Source organism: Motacilla alba, chromosome 1 (assembly GCF_015832195.1).
Source record: "Motacilla alba alba isolate MOTALB_02 chromosome 1, Motacilla_alba_V1.0_pri, whole genome shotgun sequence".
Lineage (NCBI taxonomy): Eukaryota > Metazoa > Chordata > Aves > Passeriformes > Motacillidae > Motacilla > Motacilla alba.
The window spans coordinates 114,380,604-114,405,444 of record NC_052016.1 but is presented as its reverse complement, the minus strand read 5'-3'; the positions used below and the strand labels follow the sequence as shown (position 1 = coordinate 114,405,444).

General features: G+C 34.6%; 1 protein-coding gene across 10 annotated transcripts in view; it reads left to right on the top strand.

Annotated features, from left to right (window-relative positions):
- The window catches only part of DMD (dystrophin), a 1,161,005-nt gene that overhangs the window by 548,465 nt on the left and 587,699 nt on the right, over window positions 1-24,841 (top strand). For 8 of the 10 annotated variants that reach the window (XM_038157575.1, XM_038157541.1, XM_038157559.1 and 5 more), the window contains 7 exons: window positions 6,258-6,437; window positions 8,389-8,517; window positions 10,097-10,267; window positions 13,780-13,902; window positions 15,398-15,535; window positions 17,439-17,591; window positions 18,536-18,718. In XM_038157575.1, the coding sequence (XP_038013503.1) occupies window positions 6,258-6,437; window positions 8,389-8,517; window positions 10,097-10,267; window positions 13,780-13,902; window positions 15,398-15,535; window positions 17,439-17,591; window positions 18,536-18,718 (1,077 nt within the window). Of the gene's footprint in view, window positions 1-6,257; window positions 6,438-8,388; window positions 8,518-10,070; window positions 10,268-13,779; window positions 13,903-15,397; window positions 15,536-17,438; window positions 17,592-18,535; window positions 18,719-24,841 lie in introns of those variants that run through there. The other 2 variants (XM_038157599.1, XM_038157590.1) reach the window with 2 other exon arrangements.

Genomic DNA, 24,841 nt, shown 5'->3' with positions numbered 1-24,841 from the left:
AGAACAATCCAACAGGTAGTATATGTGGCAAATCCTGGACTTACAAATGTAAATATTTACAGAAATTATGTGGATTATGCATTTTCCTAAAGAATCTGTTCCCACAAGGAGACAGTGCTGCATTTTATCCTGGACACTTTAAAATTCTTGTGGGGACTTCATAAATAAGTACGATGCTGCTACTCCTATGTGGATGCCATTGAGGCATCACACAAAATTGTGCATCAATAATTTAGTCCCCAGAACCAGAGCCTCACAGTATCTGATTAATGTCACAGCTTTGGGCTTTGGACTTCCTGGGTAAGGAGGCTGCCAAAGACAGTAACCAATCTAATGAAATGCACTGGGAGATGAATTAAGCCCAGCAGATTCCCATTGTGACAAAAGTCTGCAGAAAAACAAAGATGGAAAAAGGAGACGGAGAGAGGAGAATTCAATAGTGCAAATGAACTGAAAATTGGATGTGTGCTGCTGTCGATATATCTAAGCAGAGAGCTAATAATCTTTTTTCTTTACAGGACAAGGAAGCAGTTATATTTGTTAGTGCACTAATTTCTAACTCATTTTCAGCACCCTAGTCTTCTTAAAAGTGAAAATAACTCAGAGGGTTACAAAGATAATTATAGAGTTGACAATAAAAGAAATCATACATCTGAATGTTGTCTTCAAGGTATAAACACCTTGAAGTAAAAAGGAATGTCCACCTTGAATAGGAAAATAAGCTAATGAAAGATACCATTAATCTGGACATCAAGGGAAATGTGGTATTTGTTCCTGTGTAGAATTCTTCGAGGAGAGGAACAAAAACTTGGCTGAGTTATGTGAAATGAGATGGGCAATATACTGAAGACTGTAAATCCTGCCTTTCTGCTCAGCAGAGACAAGTTAAATCTTTCCATTTGAATTCAGCTCTGTTTATAATAGATAAGAAAAATGACATGCGGGTAGAAAGATAGTCATTAAGCATCGTATATGAGAAATTCATTTATAATTAGAATTCTGATTTAGTGAACGTATTTATCACTGAAGACATTAACAACTGCAGGGTTTATTTGTCTTTTAATCAGGAACTGGACTGATAAGAATTAGACTGCCAGAAAACCATGTTCTTAAAAAGGAAATGGCAGATGGTATTACCAGGAAAATTCTGTATCACTCCCTACTATCAGCAGTATGACTCTGCCAATGCTTTAATCTGATTTTTTAACACAGTGTGTAATACCAGTGAGTATAAAGTTGACTTTAAGTACTTAGAATTACATTTAGCAGCATATTTCCTGTCAGTAATACCCATAGAAGAAGACAAATTGTAAATTGTGTCAACTGATTCATAGTCACTGGCCAAAATGCAATAAGAAATAAAAGATGTGCTGTAAATAAACAAATAAGTATGTATAATCAACCACTGAGAAGACCATAATGTCAGCTTCGGATTAATTCTGCAATCCCACCTGTGAGAGCTGAGCCACCAAATTTCTTTTAGAAAGATTCTAATTGCAGAGAATTTTCAAGCAATCCACACATCACAGGTGTAAAGGCACACAGAACTTTTCTTCACTCATTCATTGTTGTTGTGTTTTTTAATCTACATATGTCAATGACCATCATGACTAAATGTACTACCCTCTGCATTTTCTTACAATTCTGGTTTGTTTGAAAAAAAAAAAAAAAACATAATTAGTTCAACTTGGTACATAGTACTTTTATCATTAAAAATATAGCACAGAAGCCATTTTTACCACATCTTCAGAAGAACAAACCAAACCAACAAAATATTGAAATAATAATTTCAAAAACCAAACCAAACCAAAAAAACCATAACACCAAGAAACCCATTTCTATGCAACTTCTGTTTTCAAACATAATAATTCCTAATTGGTATTTGGTGATGGGAGGGATGTACAAAAATAAAATCACAATAAACCAAAACCATCAAATAAGAAAAAAAAAAACAACAAAAGAAAACAGTCATAACTCTTTGGAAAAACTCCTGTAAGTATTTTTTCAGTAAACTGAGAGATAAAGAGTATGTCACAGCACAGTGGGATCAGAGACAGGACTGTGAACACCACTCAAAATGTAAATATCTGCACAGGGAACTGCAATTATTTGTTCTAACGTGATTCATCCTGTCATTCTATGGATCCATATGTAAAGTAGGTAAAATATTACCTACTGTGTGCAGCTATAAACACTTATAAATCCTTAGCAAAGCTCATCCCTATAACTTCACATGTTGCAGCATGATTTCCCTTCAGCAACGATTTCAACCTATGCAAAGTTGGGTTTTTTTTTTAAGCAGAACTTTTCTTTGGTACTGCAGCTCCTTTTCTGAGGCTCTGACGAATGAAACTGGCACAAGGGAAGCTCAGATTCTCGCTCTCCCCATTCTGATGTTTCTGGGAAGGGGATTAGAAACTAATCACCTGAGACATGCTCTGCACGCAGAGCTGCACCAGGGTCTGTCTGACTGCTTTCATTTCCTGGATACCAGGAACCTGGATGCCATTTCTCTTGGGAATGTTCGAGTCCTGGGAGTTCCATGGTGGTCTAATCCCCCAGCTTTGATTAAAGCAGGCTACCAACATTTTTCTTATGACCGTGAGTGAGAAAACAGTAACAGTTCCTTAAAAAGCAAAGAGAACATTTCAGTCACTGAAGCACAAGTTAATTGTTTAGATCAGATAACTTCCACTGTCATATTTTATACCAAATAGCCATAACTGGTACTTCAGAAAAGTGGAAGCACAGGAGCTTCTTCAAAAGAGGCATTTCCAAATTTGGTCTAACTGAATAATATAAATTTGATTTGGGAGAGATTCACATGATCTTAACTTTGTATCTGCTCGTAGATGTGATCCTAAATAGTGGCATATGTAGAGAAGTGTTTTATATATATATATATATATATATATATCTCCTTAATATAATCTGTACAATTTGTATACATATTTTAATGGAGGTATCTTTCCTGGAAGCATTTATGGAACCTTTCTCTTCCAGCAGGTAATACACACTTGGATAGGATTTTGTTTTATAAATAAATATACTAGTCTTAAGGGGGAAAAACTCTAAGGTAATAACTTCATTACAATGATAGACAGCAGGATGAATATAATCTGTTTTGGAGTTGTTCAACATTGCTGATAAATTTTTGCAGCTCTAAGTGAATGCTTGGTGTTAGGATGTTCAGTTCAATCTTTTGTTTACATGTTTTTGTTTCCCCAAGATGTCATGATTATATCAGGAAAATAGCTTCTTCACAACTCCTACATTTCTGTATTTTATTTATGTTACATAGTTTCACCCTGATAAGCGCACAAAATCAAAATGTATAAATTGCCTAGTCCTTCTGGGAACAGTTTCACCACTTTATTTGTTGATGTTTCATCTTGTACACATTGTGGTGGTGGTGTTTGAGGCTTGGGGGTTTGGAGTTTTTTTAAGGTTCTAGGTGTTTTAAATGGAATTTTTAACTTGCACAGCTAATTCTATTAATTCTGTAGTTTAAATTCTACAACTTTCTTATTTATTTTCAAACTGCACAACTGGAGTGTAATTTTATGTTACAGCAACCAGAAATGAGCTTAAATCCAGCAAGGCTGTGGGGAACTTGCTCTTTAAAATTTAGGAGAATTTAAAAGCCACTTCCTGAGTTATACTAAAATAATCTTAGTTAGTCCTGGTGTCATGACACATACTTCTTTGTTTTATGTAATGTTGAATTATTAGTAGTACTGATTTTTTTACTTACAGAAAATTTAACAGTGCTGTCTGTGATATTGCAGTGAGCAGAGTACGTGTGGACCATCACTTCCTAGTAATACTGGAAAGATAAATTGGAAAGTCTTAGGACTGTAATGCAGAGATGTCAAATAAAAAACAAAACAAAACAAAAATTCCTATTGAAGTTGTGAAGCAAGTTAGTTTACCTGGTGCACTTTGTAACCTACAGAGGAAGTCATAGCTGGTAATGCAGGGTGGAATCCCACTGGCTTTACAGACCCTGCTAGTTTTTCAGTTGTTTTCAGGACTTGTAATAATGGAGATTTAAAGTATTGAGGAAGATGCTTCTGTCCCTTCAATGTTGTGTTGAGGGCCATAATGGGGTTTTTTTGAGACAATCAGGGGAAGTGTGATTTACTTGGTTCATGTCCCGTACTTCAATTACACGAGGGAGTTAAAATCCATATTGCCCAGAGGAGCATCTAGTCTGTAGTTTACAGTAATTCTTTACTTTGAAAGGAAATGATGTGTTTCTTACACTTAGGAAATTACACATCTGGTTTTTGGGTAGCAGGTTTTGTTTTTTTAATGATATTTAATTGTTGGTCCATCTGTTTACTAGTTGGGATTAATATTTATTTATATAGCCCAAGATTGGTTGGCATTTTCATAAATGTAAAATACAAAAGAAACCACAACCCATGGTAAATATATTTCAGAGAGTCTTTTCCAAATGAAAGAAGATAGTTTAGAAAATGAAAGAAAGCTGATCAAAATTTTCCATCTTCAGTTGAGGGTAAATTATATCCTTTGTGTTATTCTTTTTTCATGATGACACTTTGCACCTGCTGTGAAACAAATAAAGCAGTATTAGAAGAGGGTATGTTTTTCCTTTGATCTGACAAGGACCTGCTGAAACTTTAAACTCTCCTTTTCAAATTCTCTAATTATATAGTATATTGCTAATAATTTGCATCAATCATGCCTTGGTTCTATTACATATCCTGTGTATTTTAGAAAATTGATACAATGGGGAAAATTTCTCATACTTACATGAAATACAAGTGTGAGAGTTTTTCTGTGAAATAACATTGCTAAATGAGATCCTGAATTCTGTTAAGCATGGGAAGTGAGCTGCTGCTTTAAACATGACACATTGAATAAGTTGAAGCTACTATTAAGGTTCTATTTTACCAAAAAAAAAAAAATTATACTGTCTTTATTGAAAAATGAACATTCTACTTTCACTGTCAATTCACTCTCAACAGAATTACACTGATCTGTGACCACGAGAGATATGATAGTGGGGAGGTCATAAAGGTGGAGTTCTACTGCATAACACCATTCATCCTGAGATGGAAGTATTGCTTTTGCCATTTGTTTGAAGAGCTTTTTTTATTTTACTGTATTTAGGTGTCTGTGAGACATCATCCATGTCTCTGAAGACCAGCGCTTCTTCCTTCTCTACTAAGTTCTGTTTGTGTTCATCTTGGAACACTTCGTTTCTGCTTGCAGTTTTATTTTATAAGCAGATTTATATGCCTGGATCATTGCTATCAGCTGCCAAGGATCTCAGATAAATTTCTCTCATAAAACTGGTTATATGTGAAATTAGGTGTCAGGAGTTTGTGCCTCTCCTTGAGTATTCAGTAAGACTGCTGCACTTTGCACTGTGTCATCTCACTGTTTAGTGTTTAAACACCTGCTTTTTTTACATGCTGTCCAAATGTGTTGGGATTTGTTCCTTTTGTTAGACATCTTGTCTGTTGCAGTGAATATTAAGTCATGAATAATAAGTAAATTATGTAACCTTACGTATCAGATCTATAAGGTAAGATAACAGTGGGAAGAGGTGCTGGAAATCTGACTTTATAGCACTGCATATGTGTTGTGGTCATTCAAGCTTAGAAATACTATGGGCTATAGCTTATTTTTAGTATTTTGGTTTGCAGAATGAAATCCCAAATGAAAATAATGAAAATGTGCATTTCTACAATTAGGAAACAAGTTTAACAGAATGAAAAAATGTGATATCTTCCGAAAAAAGATTGCATTGAAAAGTATTAATAAAATATTCACTAGACTATTTTTGATGAAGTTTTCTTTCTTAAGGTGTCATCATGATGATGTATTATTGTCCCATTTATTATGTAAGCTTTATGTGCTATTTGATAACTAGCTAATTTTATTATATGAAAAGTAAATATAAACATCTCTATATAAATAATATAAAATGTTGATTCGTTTTTAATAATTAAATATTGAAACTATACTTTGAACACTGAAAGATAATTTGCACTTTTTTTAAAATTAAGCTATTGCGAGAAGATGAAGAATATATACAATTTTATCAGAGCTCCAGGGAAGCAATTTGCTTTGTATTTGCTGCTCTTCACAGAATGCCTTCCCTTCCTATAGGAAGCAAGTCTGTGTGTTCAAGTATAAACTTGCTGCCTGATTAAACATTTCATGTTCTTAGTGTGGGTAATTTTTAATTCCCAGAAATTTTATTTCTTGTTTTGCTCATGTAGGCAACACGGAAGGAGATTGAGAAACGCCAGGTCCAGCTTAAGAGCATCAGTGATTTAGGAGAGAATTTGAAGACAGTGATGAAAGGAAAGGAAAGTCTTGTGGATGATAAGCTCAGCCTGCTGAACAGTAACTGGAAAGCGGTAACTTCACGCGCTGAGGAATGGTTCAATCTCTTACTGGTAAGGAAAATGCATTTCTTCACACAGAGGAAATGTTGGTTTCCAGCTGTACATGCCCAGCCTGGTAGATGTGCTTTTTCTGGTGCCTTGGACTGTGCCTATTGAATACACAGGTACACAGGCAATCTGATTGACTGCTGCTTAGCACATCGTGTATGTTTTGAAAATCTCATTGATTACTGAGTGGAATTTTTATTGCTAGCAGTTTGCAATCCTGTCTGTCTCAACAGTTCTTGCATTGTTTTTGGTTTGGGGATTTTTCCCTAATAAATCAAATGCAGTTTAAAGGACAGAGATTACTTCAGTAGTCAAGTGAAACGAATAGTCAAGAAAGTTGAGGAAATCTTAGTATTGATACCAACAACATCAGCTACTTTTGGCTGCATTAACATTTCTTTTTGGAACAGTACAATTGGGAAATAAGTTTCCACTTGCAAGTTGGTTTGGCCCACAGGGTAGTTCTAGTGTGTGTGAGTTTGATTCATTTTAGAGGTAGCTAAATCATAAGCTCTTCTCAGAGTGCTCACATGATGTGCTGAAGGACTATGATTCGGTCTTTAAGAACTTCACGATCCTCCTTTGCATCATTTTATAGGGCATGTTTAAGTGGGGATAATTCCTTAAGGGGACTGGGTTAAGTGTAGTAGACAGTAAAACCCCTAATTTCAAATAGATTCAGGAGCCTCATCCCCAGCTGCCTCAAGCTACAGATAGTCACAGAAATTTATTCATTCTGTCTTGGAGAGGTGACAGCTTGAACCTTTAGCTACAGAGAGGCCTTAACAATTGGGCTGTCAGAATGCTTTGGGAAATCTTACATGCTGATTCCGTTCCTGACAGAATGGGAATGCAGTTTCACCCTGGAGTAACAGAAGTGATTTTTAAGGGTGTGTTGGCCTTAGTCATGACTTTTCAGGGCTTGATGTGTTGGAGCTCCACTAGAGTCTGTACGGCTGCTTTACAAATGCTTTGGCAGTAAATATACAGCATCCACTACAGGGCTTCCTCAGCTGAGTGAAGTATCTGGAAAACTTAAGCATTTCGTTCAGAATCATGTAGGTGCACAGATTTAATGTGGAATTGATTGTAAGAAGCATATCATGGAGTTTACAGGTTGATACAGGAATACAGGTATCCTGTACATCCTCTCTTTCCCTGCTTTGGATTCTGTGGTTAATATTTGGTTAAACACATGATAAAAAGGTCTAAGAGAGGTAATTGAGGGTTTTTTACCAATTTTATAACAGTGTAAAATAGAGGTAGGTACATTTGGGTGCCAAAAGAACTAGTAATATTTTGGGTATCTGGTCTACATATGTGTTGTGTGGGATACGCATAGGCCACATTCTAATGAGCTCACCAAAAAAGACAAAGTTTTAAATGAAGCAGAGAAATTAAGATTTATCAGAATATCAACTAGAATGGCTTTTAAAAAGAAAAAGTCACAAAGCAGAGAAGTTAGATGAAATGTCCATGGGAGGTTTAGATACAAAGCTCCCAGTCTTGATTGTGATTTTGCCAGTGCATCCTTGTGGCCATCTGAGTTTCAGTCAATTTACTGAATTTCCAAAATGAGTTCTGTGCTTTGTTCTTGGGAAACGCTCCTTTGCAGCTCCTGTAGGTCTGGCTGACAGCTTCCTGTTCCTCTCAGCACCTCGCTGAGCTGCCGGCACCTGCGTCTTGCTGTGACTTTGTCATCCTGCTGCCTGTCACTTTGGAAGCCTCTCTCTCTCTCTCTCCTAGAACGTCTTTTTCAAGAAACCTAACATGCAAAGTGAAGGAAACAAACAGCAGATTCTATCCCTCACAAAACAAGAAGTTACTGTGTAAAACAAACAAGTTTTTGTAATGTCATAATGTGTGCATGTTTGCCACACTTGGCACAACTACAGATGTTGTTTTGGTTCTGATTACATTTTTTGTATGCAGTATTTACCTTTTCCACATACAGGAATATCAAAAGCACATCGAGGCTTTTGATCAGAATGTAGCTAATGTCACTACTTGGATGTATCGTGCTGAAATACTGTTGGATGAATCTGACAAACAAAAACCCCAGCAAAAAGAGGAAATTCTTAAGGTAAAAAAATGTGATTTACTGGAAAGCATTAATTTTATTCTAAAAAGGACTGTGTCAAAACTAGCATATTTCAAAAGGTATCACAAATGGATTAAAATTCTTTTTTCTGTGCTAAAGCTACCCTCTGGCAACTTGTAGATTACTTAATAAATTTGCTCTGTAATACCAAAATTAAATCCCTGCAGAAATAAAACCAGATTGTTATTATAATTCTTGGGAACTTCCTGGTGAGTAAAACAGCAGCTTATTAAATATATGTCTGCTGGAAAATACTCCTTTAACTCAGGGCATTTTTTTTGTTTGAACAAAATATTTTCCTTTTCTGTCCCCTTTATTTTTAATTGTATTTCTGTTTTTCTGTGATACTTTTCCAATATGTATGATATTTCTGTCATATTATTGTCTTAATTCTACAAACATTGCTTACATTGAGGCTAGATCAGCAACACAAACAAGAATATTATAAGTTGAACCAGCTGGGGGTTAGTGTGTTGAGCTTGGGGTTTTAGTTGGCCAATTGCATCATTTGACCAAGTGATGAAAAATTAGCTTGTAATATGGATGTGTATGTTAAAATACCTCATTTGAAATACCTGCTTTAAGAACAACATCAAAGTGTTATCTAAAGGGACTTTTCTTTTTATTCTGAAGTCAATGTGAAATTTTACTTTGTAATGAACTCCATGGTCATTACATAATATCTGAGTTGAGTTTGCAAATCAAAATCAGGATTGTATTGCTGACACTGACATAATGATGCCATTTACTGCAGCAAACTTTTACAAATTCTAGGGCATAAATCAATCCCTCATTGATCTCAGCAGGATTATGAGACTGGCTTTTGTAGATGAATGAACAATTTTGCCACCATCACATACAAAGTAAAATTGTCAATACCTATATTTATGTTTGCATTGCACAAAGGTAGTTCATGCAGACAGTAAAATGTAATTCTTAATGCCCAACTGTATTTCTGATTCCCAGATGCCTTGCTATCTATTTTTGGCCTCTGCCTGTACTGGGTTTTACTATTAAGATTAATATTGCAGAGGATATTTTTTTCTTTTTTTTTCTTTTTTTTTTCTTTTTTTAATTTCTGACAGATTTATAGAAAAATTAGGACTTTTTTTTTTTTTTTTTTCTAATCTGGTCATTTTTACTTGCCTGAAATATGGCCCTGAGCAGTATTGAAAGCAACAATTGCACATCCAGTTCAATAATACATGAATTAGGAGTTCTTCCTAGCTTTAGGAACATAGAATAATTTAATGCATCCTGAAATGTGCTGCAATATTATTGCAGATATGATTCTGTCTAGAAATAATGATCCCCATTAATTTCAGCCAGGAGATGCTGAAACAGACATGTAGATACATTCCTGCCTTAAATTTGAGGGGTACGAGTGGGAATGTTACCTAAGGTATTTCTACTGGATTTGCACACTCACGCATAATTATCTGAATTTGCTTTGTGGTTTTGCTCCCTATTCCTTTGCACACTTTCTCTCTCTCTCTCTCTCTTTCTCTCTCTTTGCATTTATTACTAACTTCAAGCCCTGTCTCTTGCTCACGGACTGTAGCGCTTAAAGGCTGAGCTGAATGACATTCACCCCAAGGTGGACTCTGTGCGTGACCAGGCCAGAGACTTGATGGCAAACCGTGGGGACCACTGCAGGAAAGTGGTAGAGCCCAAACTCTCAGAGCTCAACCAGCGATTTGCAGCTGTGTCACAGAGAATTAAGAGTGTGAAGGTAGGAGGACTTGGCTTCCATAAGGAAATGCATAAAAATATGGTGTTTGTGGAAGGTGCACAAGTGCAACTACGTGGCGGGCTGCAGTTCCTTGAAAAACTGAGCTTTAAAAGGAAAACAATGTAGCACCTAAGGAATTTTTTTATTTTATTTTTATTAAGTGTGACGATTTTGGGGTTTTAGCATTAAGGTCTTTTTTCACTGTTTCACAATTCGAAGTATTCACTGAATTTATGTGAATGTAGCAATGATTAAGTCATTAACTTACAAACAATGAACATCTGAGAATTAGTAAGTCTCTAACTTCGCAAAGTATGAGTAGCCTTTTTTCATATAGAGTTGGTTTTGAGAGCTAATTTTTCTTCAAGTGCATTTAGTCTTTTCCTGTGAGTCTGAGATTCAGCAATGCTGGATATAGAAATAGGTAGAGATTATATCAATTTTACTTCAGTTATTCATCTGTAGAACCAGCATGACTGCTAAATCTGAATTCTGTGTGGATTAGGCAATTTTTAGCCAAGTTGTGCCTTCTGATTTAGAGTGAAGAAGGACATAAGCCACCTACTTTCTCCATTGTATTTTGCTGCCTCTATTCTGAGGAGCTATTCAGCAGATTAAATGAGACAACTGTGAAGGCTGGTATAGAGGATAATGGGAATGCACAGATCCTGATCTAAACTATTATTGCTGGTCACTGTACTAACACTGGAAATAAATGCACAGAGATCCATGTCAAAGCAGGAAATAAACTTTGCAAAAAGCATAGGCCAAGAGACACGGTTTCCATGAGTTGGGATCTGTGCAGAACTCAGTATCCTGCCTAACCAGCACATCTCTGTGAATATATGGATTTATTTAGGTGACATTTCTGAAGCAAAATAACGTCTTTGGAATAAAGGTAACAGTTTTTTCCTAATGGCCATTGGTAGTATTTCAGCCATTCCAGCTTCTTACCTACTTCTTACAGCTAGACTGAGGACATCTTTGTAAGAACTGTGTTATCTGATGTTTTCGCTCTGAACATCTGCTATGTGCAGTCTGGGTTTCCATCTCAGTTTTACTTTGCACTTCCGTGTTATTGTGAACTTGCAGGGCTGATGCAGCCTTTGGTGGGATCCTGTGAAGTTATTGCTTGTCCTAGGGGAAAATGGGACTGCCTGTAGATGGCTTACTGGGGGTTCAGTGTTTGCGCTGCATGTTTGGGCTCACTCAAGGAAGGGACAAAAGATTCTTTTCAAGATGAAGTGTCTTCAGAGTACAGCCTGCAAATGTCTTCCACCTGCAGCCTTCTCTCTGGTTTTCTTCCATTTCTGAAGGCAAGGTGGGCTGGAATTGGCGGAACACGCTCGGATTTAGAGAAGAAGTGCCCAGCAAGATGAGAGGAATTACTATAGCACACAAATTATAATGGTGAATTAGAAATTAGGGGACGTTTCCCAGGATCTTGGAAAATGCACAAGTAGAATATGATTCACAAAGGATACTTGCTATTATAAGTATTGAATCAGATAGAGAGGTAAAAACCTGGTCTGAATTATTGACTATTCTACTGACTTGCTATATGAATTGGGATAAAGGACCAAATTACTGGGTACTTTATTTTGTCAACCTGTATAATGTAGGCAATTGTACATTCCTTATGATTTTGGCTTAATGAGCTGAAGATTATTATGTGGTGATATGCTTCCTAAATGTTTTTTTTCACCCATATTTATGTAAAATTATTCATCCTGTGAAAGATTAAAACATAAATTTAAGAGGATTGAAAGCTCTCATAACCTATTTTCAATAATTTCTCATCTGCCTTCAGTTTTTTCTTTTCAAGTATTGACAATAATCAGTACAACAGTGAAGTAAATAAGAAATGATCCATTAAGTCAGAGAATGGTAGTATTAATTGTAATGTCAAGAATTAACAAAATGTTTGTAGTATACTGAAATGAGACTTAGCATTTTCAAGTAGTCTTTGAACATCATTCAATTGCTGGAATTCATTTGGTATTTTTCTTTCCACTTTCTTCTTTGTTATTGCTTTTAGCCTTTTTCAGAGACTATACATTTTATATTCCAATTTTATTAGTTGGTTTGTCTTTTAATGACATTTAAGTACTTCTGAAAATATGCTTCAGAGCATTTGAGAAGACATTACTGTGTAGTTTTCTATTATTTCCAACACAGCTGAAGTGCCTGATGAGTGTAATTCTGAGCCTCTTAATGAAAATTTGTGAGCACAGTATTATTGTCTATAAATATTGTACATTATTATATTTCCATTAATGTTTGTAAATGTGCAAAATCTTTGTTGCTAAAATAATCAACCAGATACAATTAAGGCTTTTTTTACTCTGAGTCTTCCAGGTCATCTGAGAAGAGATTTCATTTGGCGTCCTGTCTCTCGTGTTTTAACCGATTAATTTTTATTGTTGCTGTCTTCATTACATAATAACTAATTTAATAACTGATATAACGATAACTAATTGTACCAGAGGAAAGAGTAAAAGATAACTAGTTAGGATGTAATGTGCTTATGTCATTAGCAAGAAAGACAGGTGCACATCCAAGGGTTCCTAGACCATCGAAAAGCATTAATTACTTTAAATTTTATGCAAGAAGGACTGAGATTTTCTTTCTTCTTCTTGTGTTTAAAGCTTTGAAGGAAGAAGCAATTTCTGTTGAAAATTTGCCATGCAATTAATAAATAGACTATATATTGTACATAATAAATGTACTCATACATTCCTAGGCACTCGTGTCAGATCAACAAAAGGCAGTGCATTGTTGTTAATAAATAACACTTGTTGGAGAGTTCAAAACTGAATACTAAACTGAAGCATCCTAATTATACTCTGATTTATTTTGGAGGAATTGAGTTTGTTTTGTTTGGTTGACTTTGCTTTTTCATCCCAAATTTTTGTTGAGACTTTTTGAATCAAAAGCTTAACTTTTGTTGATTTTTTTCCCAAAATGTTACAAAATACTATTAAGGGAATATTTTGCACAAAGATTTTCTGTCCTTTTTTTTAGCATTCACCTGACACTTCTACTGTTCTATGTGAGAGAATGATTTCAAAACTGAACCAGATTAACATTAAAATTTTCTCAACTATTAATAGTAGGGTTTTCTTCATCTGAATGGCCTTCTTGTTGCTGTATGAATAATTTCTAACAAACCAGGTTTCACCAAGTAGCGTAAACATTTTTTTTAGAAAAATACTATTGATTTTGACTTGTTCTTACACACAAATGTAAGAATATATTTTATTTTTTTCCTTTCTATTTTCTCTCACCTTAAAATTCATTCGTTTATTTATATGGAAATTCTACATAAATTTATATCTTTATTTGTATCTTTGAGTACTTTCAGTATGGTGTTGATATTTTTCAACATGATGGAAAGTCTACCATCGTTTTAGAAATAGGGGGTAGCACAGATATTTCTTTTCATTTCTGTTTCTAATAAAACTATGAAATGTGTGCTTTAAATAAATAATCTTTTTATTTCTCCATTTTAGCCCTTCATTCCTTTGAAAGAATTGGAGCAATTTGACTTCGATATACAAAAAATGCTTGAACCACTGGAGGTTGAAATTCAGCAGGGAGTGAATCTGAAAGAGGAGGACTTCAATAAAGATATGGTAATTTGGTTGAATTGGAAGTCTGAGAAAAATAAGCAGGGAGATGAAAAAATCTGAGTGAAAATCAGAAACCCATATTTGCGTTAGGATCTTTAGATATAACTTAGGCAAATTTTTTCTGTGCTAATATATTATAAAATCAAAAGTCTCAAATTAGCACTAACTAAAATTTTTTTGGCTAACTTAACTTTTAATTTATCAGGAAAGCATTTCTTGTCCTTTATGAAAACACCAAGCAGACCAGGAATGTTATGCACGGGTTCTGTGCTACTACCAGCAGTATTACAGAACAAGGAATGAATATTAAAATCTCTGTAGTAGTAGAATAGACCAGGAAAAGTCAGAATGATGTAGCAAAATGGCACTGTAGTAAAAGAATACATTCACTAAAAATAAATGCTCATGGAAAGAAATGCCACCTGCCAATTTGTTCTTAACCAATCAGCCTATAGCATTTAATGTAAGTAGGTTTTGTGGCTGTGGTAAGGTTTATTACTTAACTTTTATGGTTGCAAGTGATAAAACCATTTATTCATATTTGCTGGGGAGGGAAAGGGAAAAGAGGACTAAAATACTGCAGTGCTTTGCTACTATTGCAATTGCAGTGTGTGCTCTCCAGAGTGATTTTCAGAGACATGACATCTTTTGGCTGGGCAAAAAGGGAGATTCATCTTTAGAGCCCTCTCTTCTTGAGTCCTCAGCAAGACCAAATACATATTTGTTTATAACCAATATAAAGACTCGTTATTATTTTACTTTTAAGGAATTCTCCAGAGGTGTCTGTTTCGTATCAGTGCTGGAAGGAATCTTTACTGGATGTTTTTTCTTTTACCAGGAAAAATAAAATTTTAGGCTCTGTGTGCTGATTGCAGAATTTAGCATATGTATGTAGTGTTAAATCCAAAGTCAATCAAGTTTGACGGGGCAGTTTCCACTACCTGAGCATATTTGGTTCCCTTTCTTTGCATCAAATGCTTAGAGTGGTTCAAGACACTGCCAGAAGCTGTGACATAGATTCAACTGCAAAGATTCATAGATTTGTAGGTGGCTTCTATGTAAAAAAATGCTTGGTGATAGCATTTGCCCTATCAGAATAGCTGATTTTCAATGTGATGATACACAGAATGGCCAGTAATTGCATGGTCTGCCAGCATTCTGGCAATTTCAATCTCTACTGACAGTGATTTAGAATAGTTTACATATACCTATTCTTTTTGTTTGAAAGTAAAATATATTTCAAGTTTTTTTCCTCTGTTTTTATGTTGTTATCCTCGATGATGCATAAGATCTAATACCAAAAATCTGTAGATTTGCAGGTGCTGTCTCCCATTTATCCCTCTACATATGTTGTATAAAAGAAATAAAGGTTACTTAATCATCAGTATGCAACTGCAAGAAGCTGTTACACGATTACTTTAGCATAATCTATATCTACTACTACTTATGTAATTATTAGATTAAAATGCACATTATATTGGTTATTTTTTTAAATCAGAGTGAAGAGGATGAGAGCACTGTGAAAGAATTGCTGCAAAGGGGCGACAGACTTCAAAAGGGAGTCACAGATGAGAAAAAACGTGAGGAAATAAAGACGAAACAACAGCTGTTGAGGACTAAGCATAATGCCCTCAAGGTATAGGAGCTTCATAAGTTATAAGCACATGCTATTAAACCTTTTTTTTTTTCATTTCAGGGCATTGTTTTGCTAAATGAATTTTCATTACTGTTTAGAGATGAGTAATTTGAACCTATTTGACTATGGGTGCATTTTTTTACACAGTTCTCTTGATGCCTTGCAAAAGGCATTTTACAATCTCCAGCTTGAGAAGTATTGTCTTATCCTCAGCATTACAGCTGTGTGACTGCCAATTGGACAGCACTGATTTCTTTGATAATTCCCTTTTTAACATATTATGTGTGTTTTATATTTCTTCAACAGCATCCAAGACCTTAGTTAGAATCAGATCCCGCAGACTTACATTCTCCCTTGAATAACACACTTCTGGCCATGAATAAGTTGTTTCTCCTTCAGTAAAATACTTACACACCACACTCCTGTTAGAAGAGTGGCTCCAGCCTCTCTAGAATAGGGTAGATGGAAGTACCAGTAGACATAGCAGCTGAGAGGCTGAAAGTTGCATATGAACATTCTGAGTTGACACAGTCCGGGAGGTAAAACTGTGTGTTATTGTTCCTAGAAACACACGTGGTGTGTTTCCGTTCCATATGGACCAGCTAACAGATATAATTGGAAGTTTCATCTTTCTATGGCCAATAAAAATGATGAAAGATAGAATCTTTCAATTAGAGAGTCACCTTGGTCACCTACCTGGAGCTACAGGCTCTGGCTACTGCAGGAGAATTTTTATTTTGTCAGCAAGCAGAATCTTTCTTTCTTTGGATAATTTTGATTAAATTATCTTTGGTTTGGGGAACATGGCATGTTGCATTTTATTTTACTTATTTTTATGCATGTTGTTTCCTTTCCCGTGGATTTCATTCTAATTCTTACAATTTTACAAGTCTGTGTGAATTCAGGAGAAGGATAGCTAGGATATACTGTTGTTTCCTCCACATTTAAAAGAAGCTTGGAATCTATTAGGTGTATCTTTGACTGTTCCAAGCTAAATGGATCAATTCATAATTTTTATGTTGGAGAAACAAGAGCAGTGTTTATTGCACTGTGCTATTGACCAGATCCTCCCTGGTGGTTTTTTATGGTCTAGTGATAGATTGGGGTGACTCAGTTAAGGCATTCACCCCGGTGAAAAAAATTCAAGGAATGGTTGAGGCAAATGAATCTGTGTATTTTTATATAAAATATACCAGTAATTTTTTTATTTACTTCCTAATAGGAAATTTTAGTAATTAAAATATTTTCTGAATTTTGCATGAGTGAAGTTAAGCAGTTAAAGCAAATGTATATTTAAGAACATTTCTAAGGGAAAAAAACCAAACATTTTATACCTTCCTGCTAAAGAAAAGTTTTAATCCTTTTTAAAGCAGAGTTATAAACACAAGACATTTGTTATGTATGTGGTATTTAATTTAGATAAAGAAAACCTATCTTTGCAAACATTTCTGCATTGCAGTGATTTTCATTTGAATAGCTACAGAGTTTTCATGCAGGCTAGAAATTCACAGGAGTCCACAAAACACAGAAGTCCCACTTTTGGCTAGATACTAAGTGGGCTGTGTTCCCATCTGTCCAGTAAGTATTCTGAGCAGAAGTGTTTTATATAAAATATTGACATTTATGTAAGAGTCTTAACTTCTCTGAATATTGGTGACTGTCTCAGTGGTTTGTTCAACATGCGAACAACGCTGAAATAGGTAACCTCCTTTTAAACAAACAAAAAAAAATTTGTTAAACTGATGCAAATATGTTCACTTACTCTATACTTGCTTTAAATATCAACAATTAATTTAAAAATTAGCAGCCTTGTACACTTTTTTCCCCTTCAGTGTGTGCACATGCCAGTTCATATTTTATAAGCCTTTAATTCATGTTCTAATAATGTCTGCACTGTGAACAGGACTTGAGAGCTCAAAGAAGAAAAAAGGCTTTAGAGATTTCTCATCAATGGTATCAGTACAAGAGGCAGGCTGATGACCTAATGACATGGCTGGATGACATTGAGAAAAAGTTAGCCGGTCTGCCAGACCACAAAGATGAGCAGAAGCTAAAGGTAATGTTGTTTTGGGTTGGCAATGGTAGATCTTTTGGAGTGATAGCTTATCAGTAGAACACAGAGCAAATGCAGCAAACAATCCTATCTTATAGCTACGGAAAATAATGTGTTCAGTTTTTGATTTCTATTTACAGTAAAGTAAACCCTAATTATCTGTGTTCAAAGTGATATTTCTTTGTTGCACTATATTTTCTATTTGTTTCCTGTACAGAATGATATATAAATAATTTGAAACACACTAAATATAATGTTTTGTCAATAATACAGAAAGTGTGCAATGTATTAAGAAGCATCAAATGTTTTCTAGTAAAAATTGTAATTGATTTTATGTATCTTTGTTCCAGATGAACAAATGACTTACCAATATATGGATGACCTCTATCTCATGTTAGCACATTCATTTTCATCAGAACATGTCCATATGTCACTGTCAAACTCTATAGATTTATTTACATACTGTCAAAGGTTTTCCTGGTTTATTTTACATCGTCTTTCTTTGCTTCATTCTCTGTTGAGTTTCCCACGGAGTAAAACAGGAGTTAACTAGTACATCAAAGACCCTAATAGTATATTTGTAAGCTGTTCAAACACTATTTGTCCTGAATATGCTGACCCTTACTGAGAAAGTAATTTCTCCAATTGCCCATCCCAGTGTACTAGCAAGAATCTGAACGTGGGAACTGTTGGCCTCTGCTAACAGTTTCAGTGTGCAGTAGCTCTTAGGATCTCTACAGCCCATCCCAAGAAGCTTCTTCAGTTTCAGTTATTTTTGTTTTGTTTAAATGTAAGATAAGATATGAATAACATGAAAATAAGCTGTAAATTTTACTTGTGACAATAAAATGGAAATGGATTTTTCTGACGGAAGTATTTTGCTAATTTTAAGTTGATTGATCTAGTTAGCTAACTGTCCTGGGCCCTGTATTGGTTTTGCTCACTAGGAGATTGGTGGAGAGTTGGAGAAGAAGAAGGAAGATCTGAATGCGGTGCACAGGCAGGCTGAACGCCTGTCTAAGGATGGGGCTGCAAAAGCAGTGGAGCCAACCCTGATACAGCTCAGCAAGCGCTGGCAAGATTTTGAGAGCAAATTTGCTCAGTTTCGAAGACTCAACTATGCACAAATTGTGAGTTGTTACTGGCAAACCCATATGTTTGCAACTGCTACTACTAACAGCATCCTACTAACAATGAGAGCATCAGGGTCAGTGTCAACTCTTCAGACATTAATAAGAAAAGCCCTATTGTGTGCAACTGGGGGAAGCTTTATGTGCTCTGATCTGCTTTGGTCTTAAAGTTGCCCTTAAGTTAAATCAGTCATCTATAAAAAACTCAGCAATGAAAAATTTGTGTTTATTTCTGTTGCCTCATTATTTTTCCATAACATTTATCAGTTTAAAAGTGTTAGTTTGCCATGCATCTATTTTTTTCACTGAACATGAAAAACACAAAAGTTGTCTTTTCCAAACTACCCATCCCATGCCAATTTTAATTGGTTTTTTTATTTGTCCATAACATGTTATCCTCACTTTAGGAAGTGATTGGAAAAATTTTTATGACTCTATATATACAAATCCTCTTCTTCAAAGTTCTGCTTGAACTCTCAAACAAGCTTTTGTAAGAAAATGCAACTTTAAATTTGACAGGATGAAAACATAATTTTACAAACCATCTTCATGTCTTCTGAATTTGAGTTGTTTAGTTGTATATAAGATACAATTATTCTTACTGGTTTATACATGCTGCAATAACTGGGTGAATAAAAGGGAAATAAACTGTCAGTATTCCAGCTTTACAAACAAGATATGTATTGAGTGTTGCCCATTTTGAAGTTTACCAGGGGTTGCTTTTGCACTTAAATGAGTTTTTTCTTGCCATTCCTACTACTCTGCACATTGTCTTCTGGGTTTTTGATTTTATATGAAGAAAGATGAGATTTGCTTTTAAGGAAGTTGTTGCTTTATGTGCTCTCTGTAATCTTAAAGTGCTAGTGGTAAAAGAGTGTTTCATCAAAATACAATTATTTTTTGTTTTTAAATGCACCTAGATTGCAGAGATAACATACTGATAGGATAGTGACAATTTAAATATGTGAAGTGTTTTTTTTAATTGATATATGGTAAACTATGTTTTAAAAGGGAAAAAATTTCCAAAAATCAGCAATATGTATAAACTTTTGATAAATATAGTCCTCTATATAATGTACTATATTGTGTATTTTTGACTTTTCTGATGCTAAGTTACATAATGTATATGTAAAACTAATATTTTGGATAGTTATGCAGTTAATGGAAGCAATCAGAGAAACATTAACTTTGGCTTGTATGTTATTAAATCTTGTTCCATCTGATTACACTATTCAGATTACTATGGTTTATATTAAACTTGATGGATGTAATCAGTCGCAAATTGTTTATATTGACATGGAGCTAGAGTGAGAGTCACTTTGTCTTGTAAATGAGTTGGCTTTTTTTAATGAATATATTTGTTCCTTTGATAATCAAGTAAGAAATCAGATTGTGCATGCAATTTATATAAAAACATTCTGCTGTCGCTGTGCTTTTTATGTCACCCACCACCTACCATGACAGGGGATGAATATATCCATTATAAAATTTTACTAGCAGATCAATAAACTTTATTTTAGCATATTTGTCTTTCAAGTATGTAAGGTAGATGTGCATCAGCATGTTTCTGAATGCTCAGATGAATACATTCACTAACTTTCTAAATTCCTGTAACCGTGACATATGTTTTTATTCTTAAAATATATAATTTTATACTGTATTTATAACCTTGAAAGGTCACATTTTTAAATATTAAATATTTCATGCAAGAAGTCTACTTCTGACTATTTATCTAGGGAATGAGATCGTTCAATGAAATTTACATGTACACAGGACAATTACTGTATCCATCTGATTTCACATGAAAAATATCTCACTCTGTTGACAGTTACTAAGGTGATATTCATATGCAATATTTTAGAATTTATACAGAAGCTACTGAGACGTGAGAGAGGCACTATATCTTCATGACCCAAATCAGAGTGAGAAGAGCAATGGCCTTGTTGTTAAACTGTTTTGACTTTGCTGAATTAGGGAAACAGGGGGAATTATTCAAGGTTTTTTTTCTTTTTCTTAAACAGCTTAACTACCTACCTCACAGGGATGTTGTGAGGATGCATTAATTGTTTGTGCAAGACTTTAAAATACCAAAGAAAAATGAAAATTCAAACTATTCACTTGAACACATGCATATACCATCAGAAGTAACTTCCACAGAGATTTTCTATGTTAACCAACAACTGAATAAAGCCATACAATAAAAATACAAAATTGATTTTTTTCTTTAAAGCAAAAGAAATAGAAAAATGCTGCATTTATTTATAATTTATGATGTATTCCATAATAGTTATTTAGCAACTGAAAGTTGTTATAAATCAGTGAGGGTTTAGTTTTACATGTATCTTGCAATTCATTCCACTTCATTGAATAAACATAGCAAGACTGCGCTGAAGAAAACCTTTAATTATGTTGCTTAATGACAGATTAGCATTTCTTACATTTATTGGAGCTAATATATTTTTGAAATCAGAGTGTGAAATTAGAATTATCATGCTCCTCTGGGTTTTACTTTTCCCCACTGTTTGTTGGGTAGGCCTGTCAGAAGGATCTAGGAACCATGACCTTAGAAGGATTTATTCTTTCTAGAATGGTGGATCCTTGTTAAATCCTCAGTCTCACAAACGCATAGCAGTAAATATCCAAAAGCTAATTGACAAATATGTATTAGTGTATATTTAGAAAAAGGAATTTCCTGTCACCACTTTTGAGAATAGAGTATGTAATGTTTATATCACCTCAAACATGCATGTTTAATAACATTCTTGAGATATTAATCAGTTTGTTATAGCAGCCCTCTCTGTGAAAATGGTCAGCAAGTAATATATGGCATTCTGTAAAGAAAGAGTTGGGTTTATTGCATTTGCAGATGAAACGTGACACACGAGTACATAAATGCAACTGCGCACAACCTAAAATCACATTGAGTGGAGAAAAATTTGCAGAGTTCTTGCTGTCTTAAAAATTTTTCTCTCACGCATTGTTGTCTTTATTAATATGTGGCAGAATAAGCAGTGGGCAGAAAATCAGTTGGTAGTAACACCAGTGGTGAAATTTGAATAACTTATAAAAATGAGTGAGATATTTCTCTATAATATTTTAAAACTATTATTAACTATTAAATCCCACTGAAATACATGATAGTTTAAGATAAAAACAAGTCTTGGCAGTTTAATTCTAAAACAGTATGCAATTTTGAGTCTTAAAATTGCATGTATTTAAAAAAAAAATCAGTAAAAAATATCATTAGAGAGGTTAAGGGACAATTATTTCTAAAGCACCTCTGCAGAATCTGAGATCATTAAGCCTTGGCACTCACACAGTATCTTCAGAAAAGTTGTCATATCCCCCTGCTGCAAACTAAACATGAATCTTCAGTTTTATATACTGTTTTTCTGAAGCAGTTTAACCACTCTTCCAGGGTGGTGAAAATAGGTATCCATTGCAGAGACAAGGGTAGATTTGGATTGTTTCATTCAAGGAAGGATCAAAATCAGTTATTAATATGTTAATGAGGCTTAATTAAACTATCCTGATACCTATTTTCTAGAATTTTTTTCCCCAATGTTATAATTTAAACAGTCTATGAGCATATTTGTGTCATGGCTCAGCTTAGATTGTCCTGAGCTGACTGAAATTACTCAGGGTGCTGAAAGCCTTTATCATTAGAGAACATTTCCTAGATGAGCACAGGTGCAGAGCCCACGCTGTAAATTCTTATTTCCTGTATTTCCTATTACCATATTTTATCAAGATGCTCAACATTCTCTCTGCTATTATGCATGGTGGTCTTTCAGCTTTCCTCTCTTGGCTGAGCTATGCATGCTGGAAATCATAAGACAGAGTATCTTTAGGACAAGAGAAGCTCTTGCAATATGTCAAAATTAGGTGTCTGCTCTTGTATATACAAGCAAAAAAACAGGCTTAACAATTTCAGTAATTTTAGTGGTGACACACACAAAGATTCTATTGAAATTTATGATCATTTTAATTCTGAAATATTCGGGCCTGGATTTTGGCCATACAGAATTGATCAAATGATAAATAACAGGAGAAACTGTCTTTTTCATACCAATTAGACTATGTTATGATCAAGAATGAATAAGGAATACAGTTATACAAAACTTGTATTTATTTTTATAAGGTAAGTGGTTTAATCTGAGAAGTTTGGTAGTTACCTGCACCATGGATAAAATGCCAGCACCCTTAGTACCTCATTTTTCCAAATAAAATTTAGTATTCTATTTAAGATAATTTAAAGTATTCAGAAATTCAAAATGCCTGTCTCCTAACTGGATAGTTGTTTCAGGTGAGAGAATATGTGATCAACTGCTGGAACCAGATTAAGGACTGCTCAAATTTACATTTGAAATTCAAGACTTTGTTTACTTTCAGTCTTTAAGAGCATTTTGCAATCTTCAGTTAATATTTCCCTGTGGAGCTCCATTTAGTTAGCTCAATAAAATTTTAACATTTCTTTTTACCGTTAAAATATTTTTATATATCAAGATATTTTCTAAACTATAAATCAAACATTAATTTAAATAAATATATCACTGTTAGATGAACACAGGACTCAGTGTCCTGATTATCTGTCTGCATCAAAATAACATGGGCACTTCAAAGGTGATGTGCTACATTTGTTTTCAGTTGTTTTCCACTGTTTTCACAAACGCTGGTGCTGGAATGGAGTGGTTTTCTTCTCTTATCCTTGCTTAAATGTTTCTTGGGTTAAATAAAAAAGTAATGTTTGAAAGAAGAAGGGGCAAACTAATGCTTCGTTATTTCTAGAATGAGGAGAGAGAGAGAGAACTAAAAGAGAAAAGAGATGTTAAAATAAACAGGAAAACACCTGCTGGACAGAAGAACTGTACAGTGATGGATTAGTATCCAATTCACCTGGGCACTTTGGGTCTCTTAAAAACGGGACAGAGGTGATACTGTGGCATCATTTGACTTTTCTGACATTGGCAGTGGCACCTTTTTGAAACAAATAGCTTTACACAGCATAGCTAAAGACTGGACTTTTTGACTGTGGTCTGCAAAAAGCGTGAGGATGAATGAGGAACTTTGGGAAGAGAATCACAGGTGAATGTTTACACCTATTTTCCAGTATCCAACATCCTGGGAACTCCTATTAGAAAATGTATTCCAAATAGTTTAAGTGTATTTAAAATCCTTTAATTTTCTGTCTGATTTAAGATAAGGTTATGGGAAAAATGGGACAATATCAACTGAAGATGGATTTTATCTTTGATATAGCTCAAGAAGAGCTAAATTTATAGATGTGTTTTACAATGGACTTCACCTTTCTGTCTAAAATGAATGCATGCAGGGTTGCAGTAATTTAAGTGAAGAAAATCCATAGCCTTATTTGTATAAGTGGACAAGTTTAATGTACAATTCTGAGTTTTTCTAAAGCATATTTTTCTTCCCTTATATTTTCTTCTTAATCCTGTACAGTAATTCACTCTTAGCACTGCAATGCTGTAGTATTTTAGCTGTACAACTAAGTTAAAAAATCCCATTTTTGAGTGAGAGAACTATACAGAAAAGATGTTTCTCAGCCACTTTTTATTATCTATTCTAAACTTTAGTGAAGTGATCTAAATTGCATTCTCAAGTTTAAAAGTGAAGCTTGGTATCTTTACCTTGTCACACCGGAGTGAAAACTCTTATTGCAACATGGAGTAAAGCACGGTTAGAAATTTGTCTTTAAATTATATAGTAATGCAAATGTGGTCTTAGCCATGCCACAGGCAATTCTCACTACTCACAGAATGGCTGAGATGGAAACAGGACCAAGCCTTTGGTTAAAAAATCAGGTACAACATAGAACCCAGTGGTCCCTGCTTCCAGAGCAAACAGAGCATTCTGCAACTCCAATATTTTCTTCTTTATAATTACCCAGTTATTTGGAAAACAGGGCAGCTAATTGCCATCTTATATTCTCTGCTATAGTATATTATGATTTATTAGTGTAATAAATTACATGCTGTGGATATTAGTGTCAAAAATACTTGGCACTATTATTGCATTAAATAATAAGGGTAAATACCTGCTGCAGAGTGATCTGGCCCTCAATGACAGTATTTTTTGAAGAGATGATGTTCATCTCTTGACTAC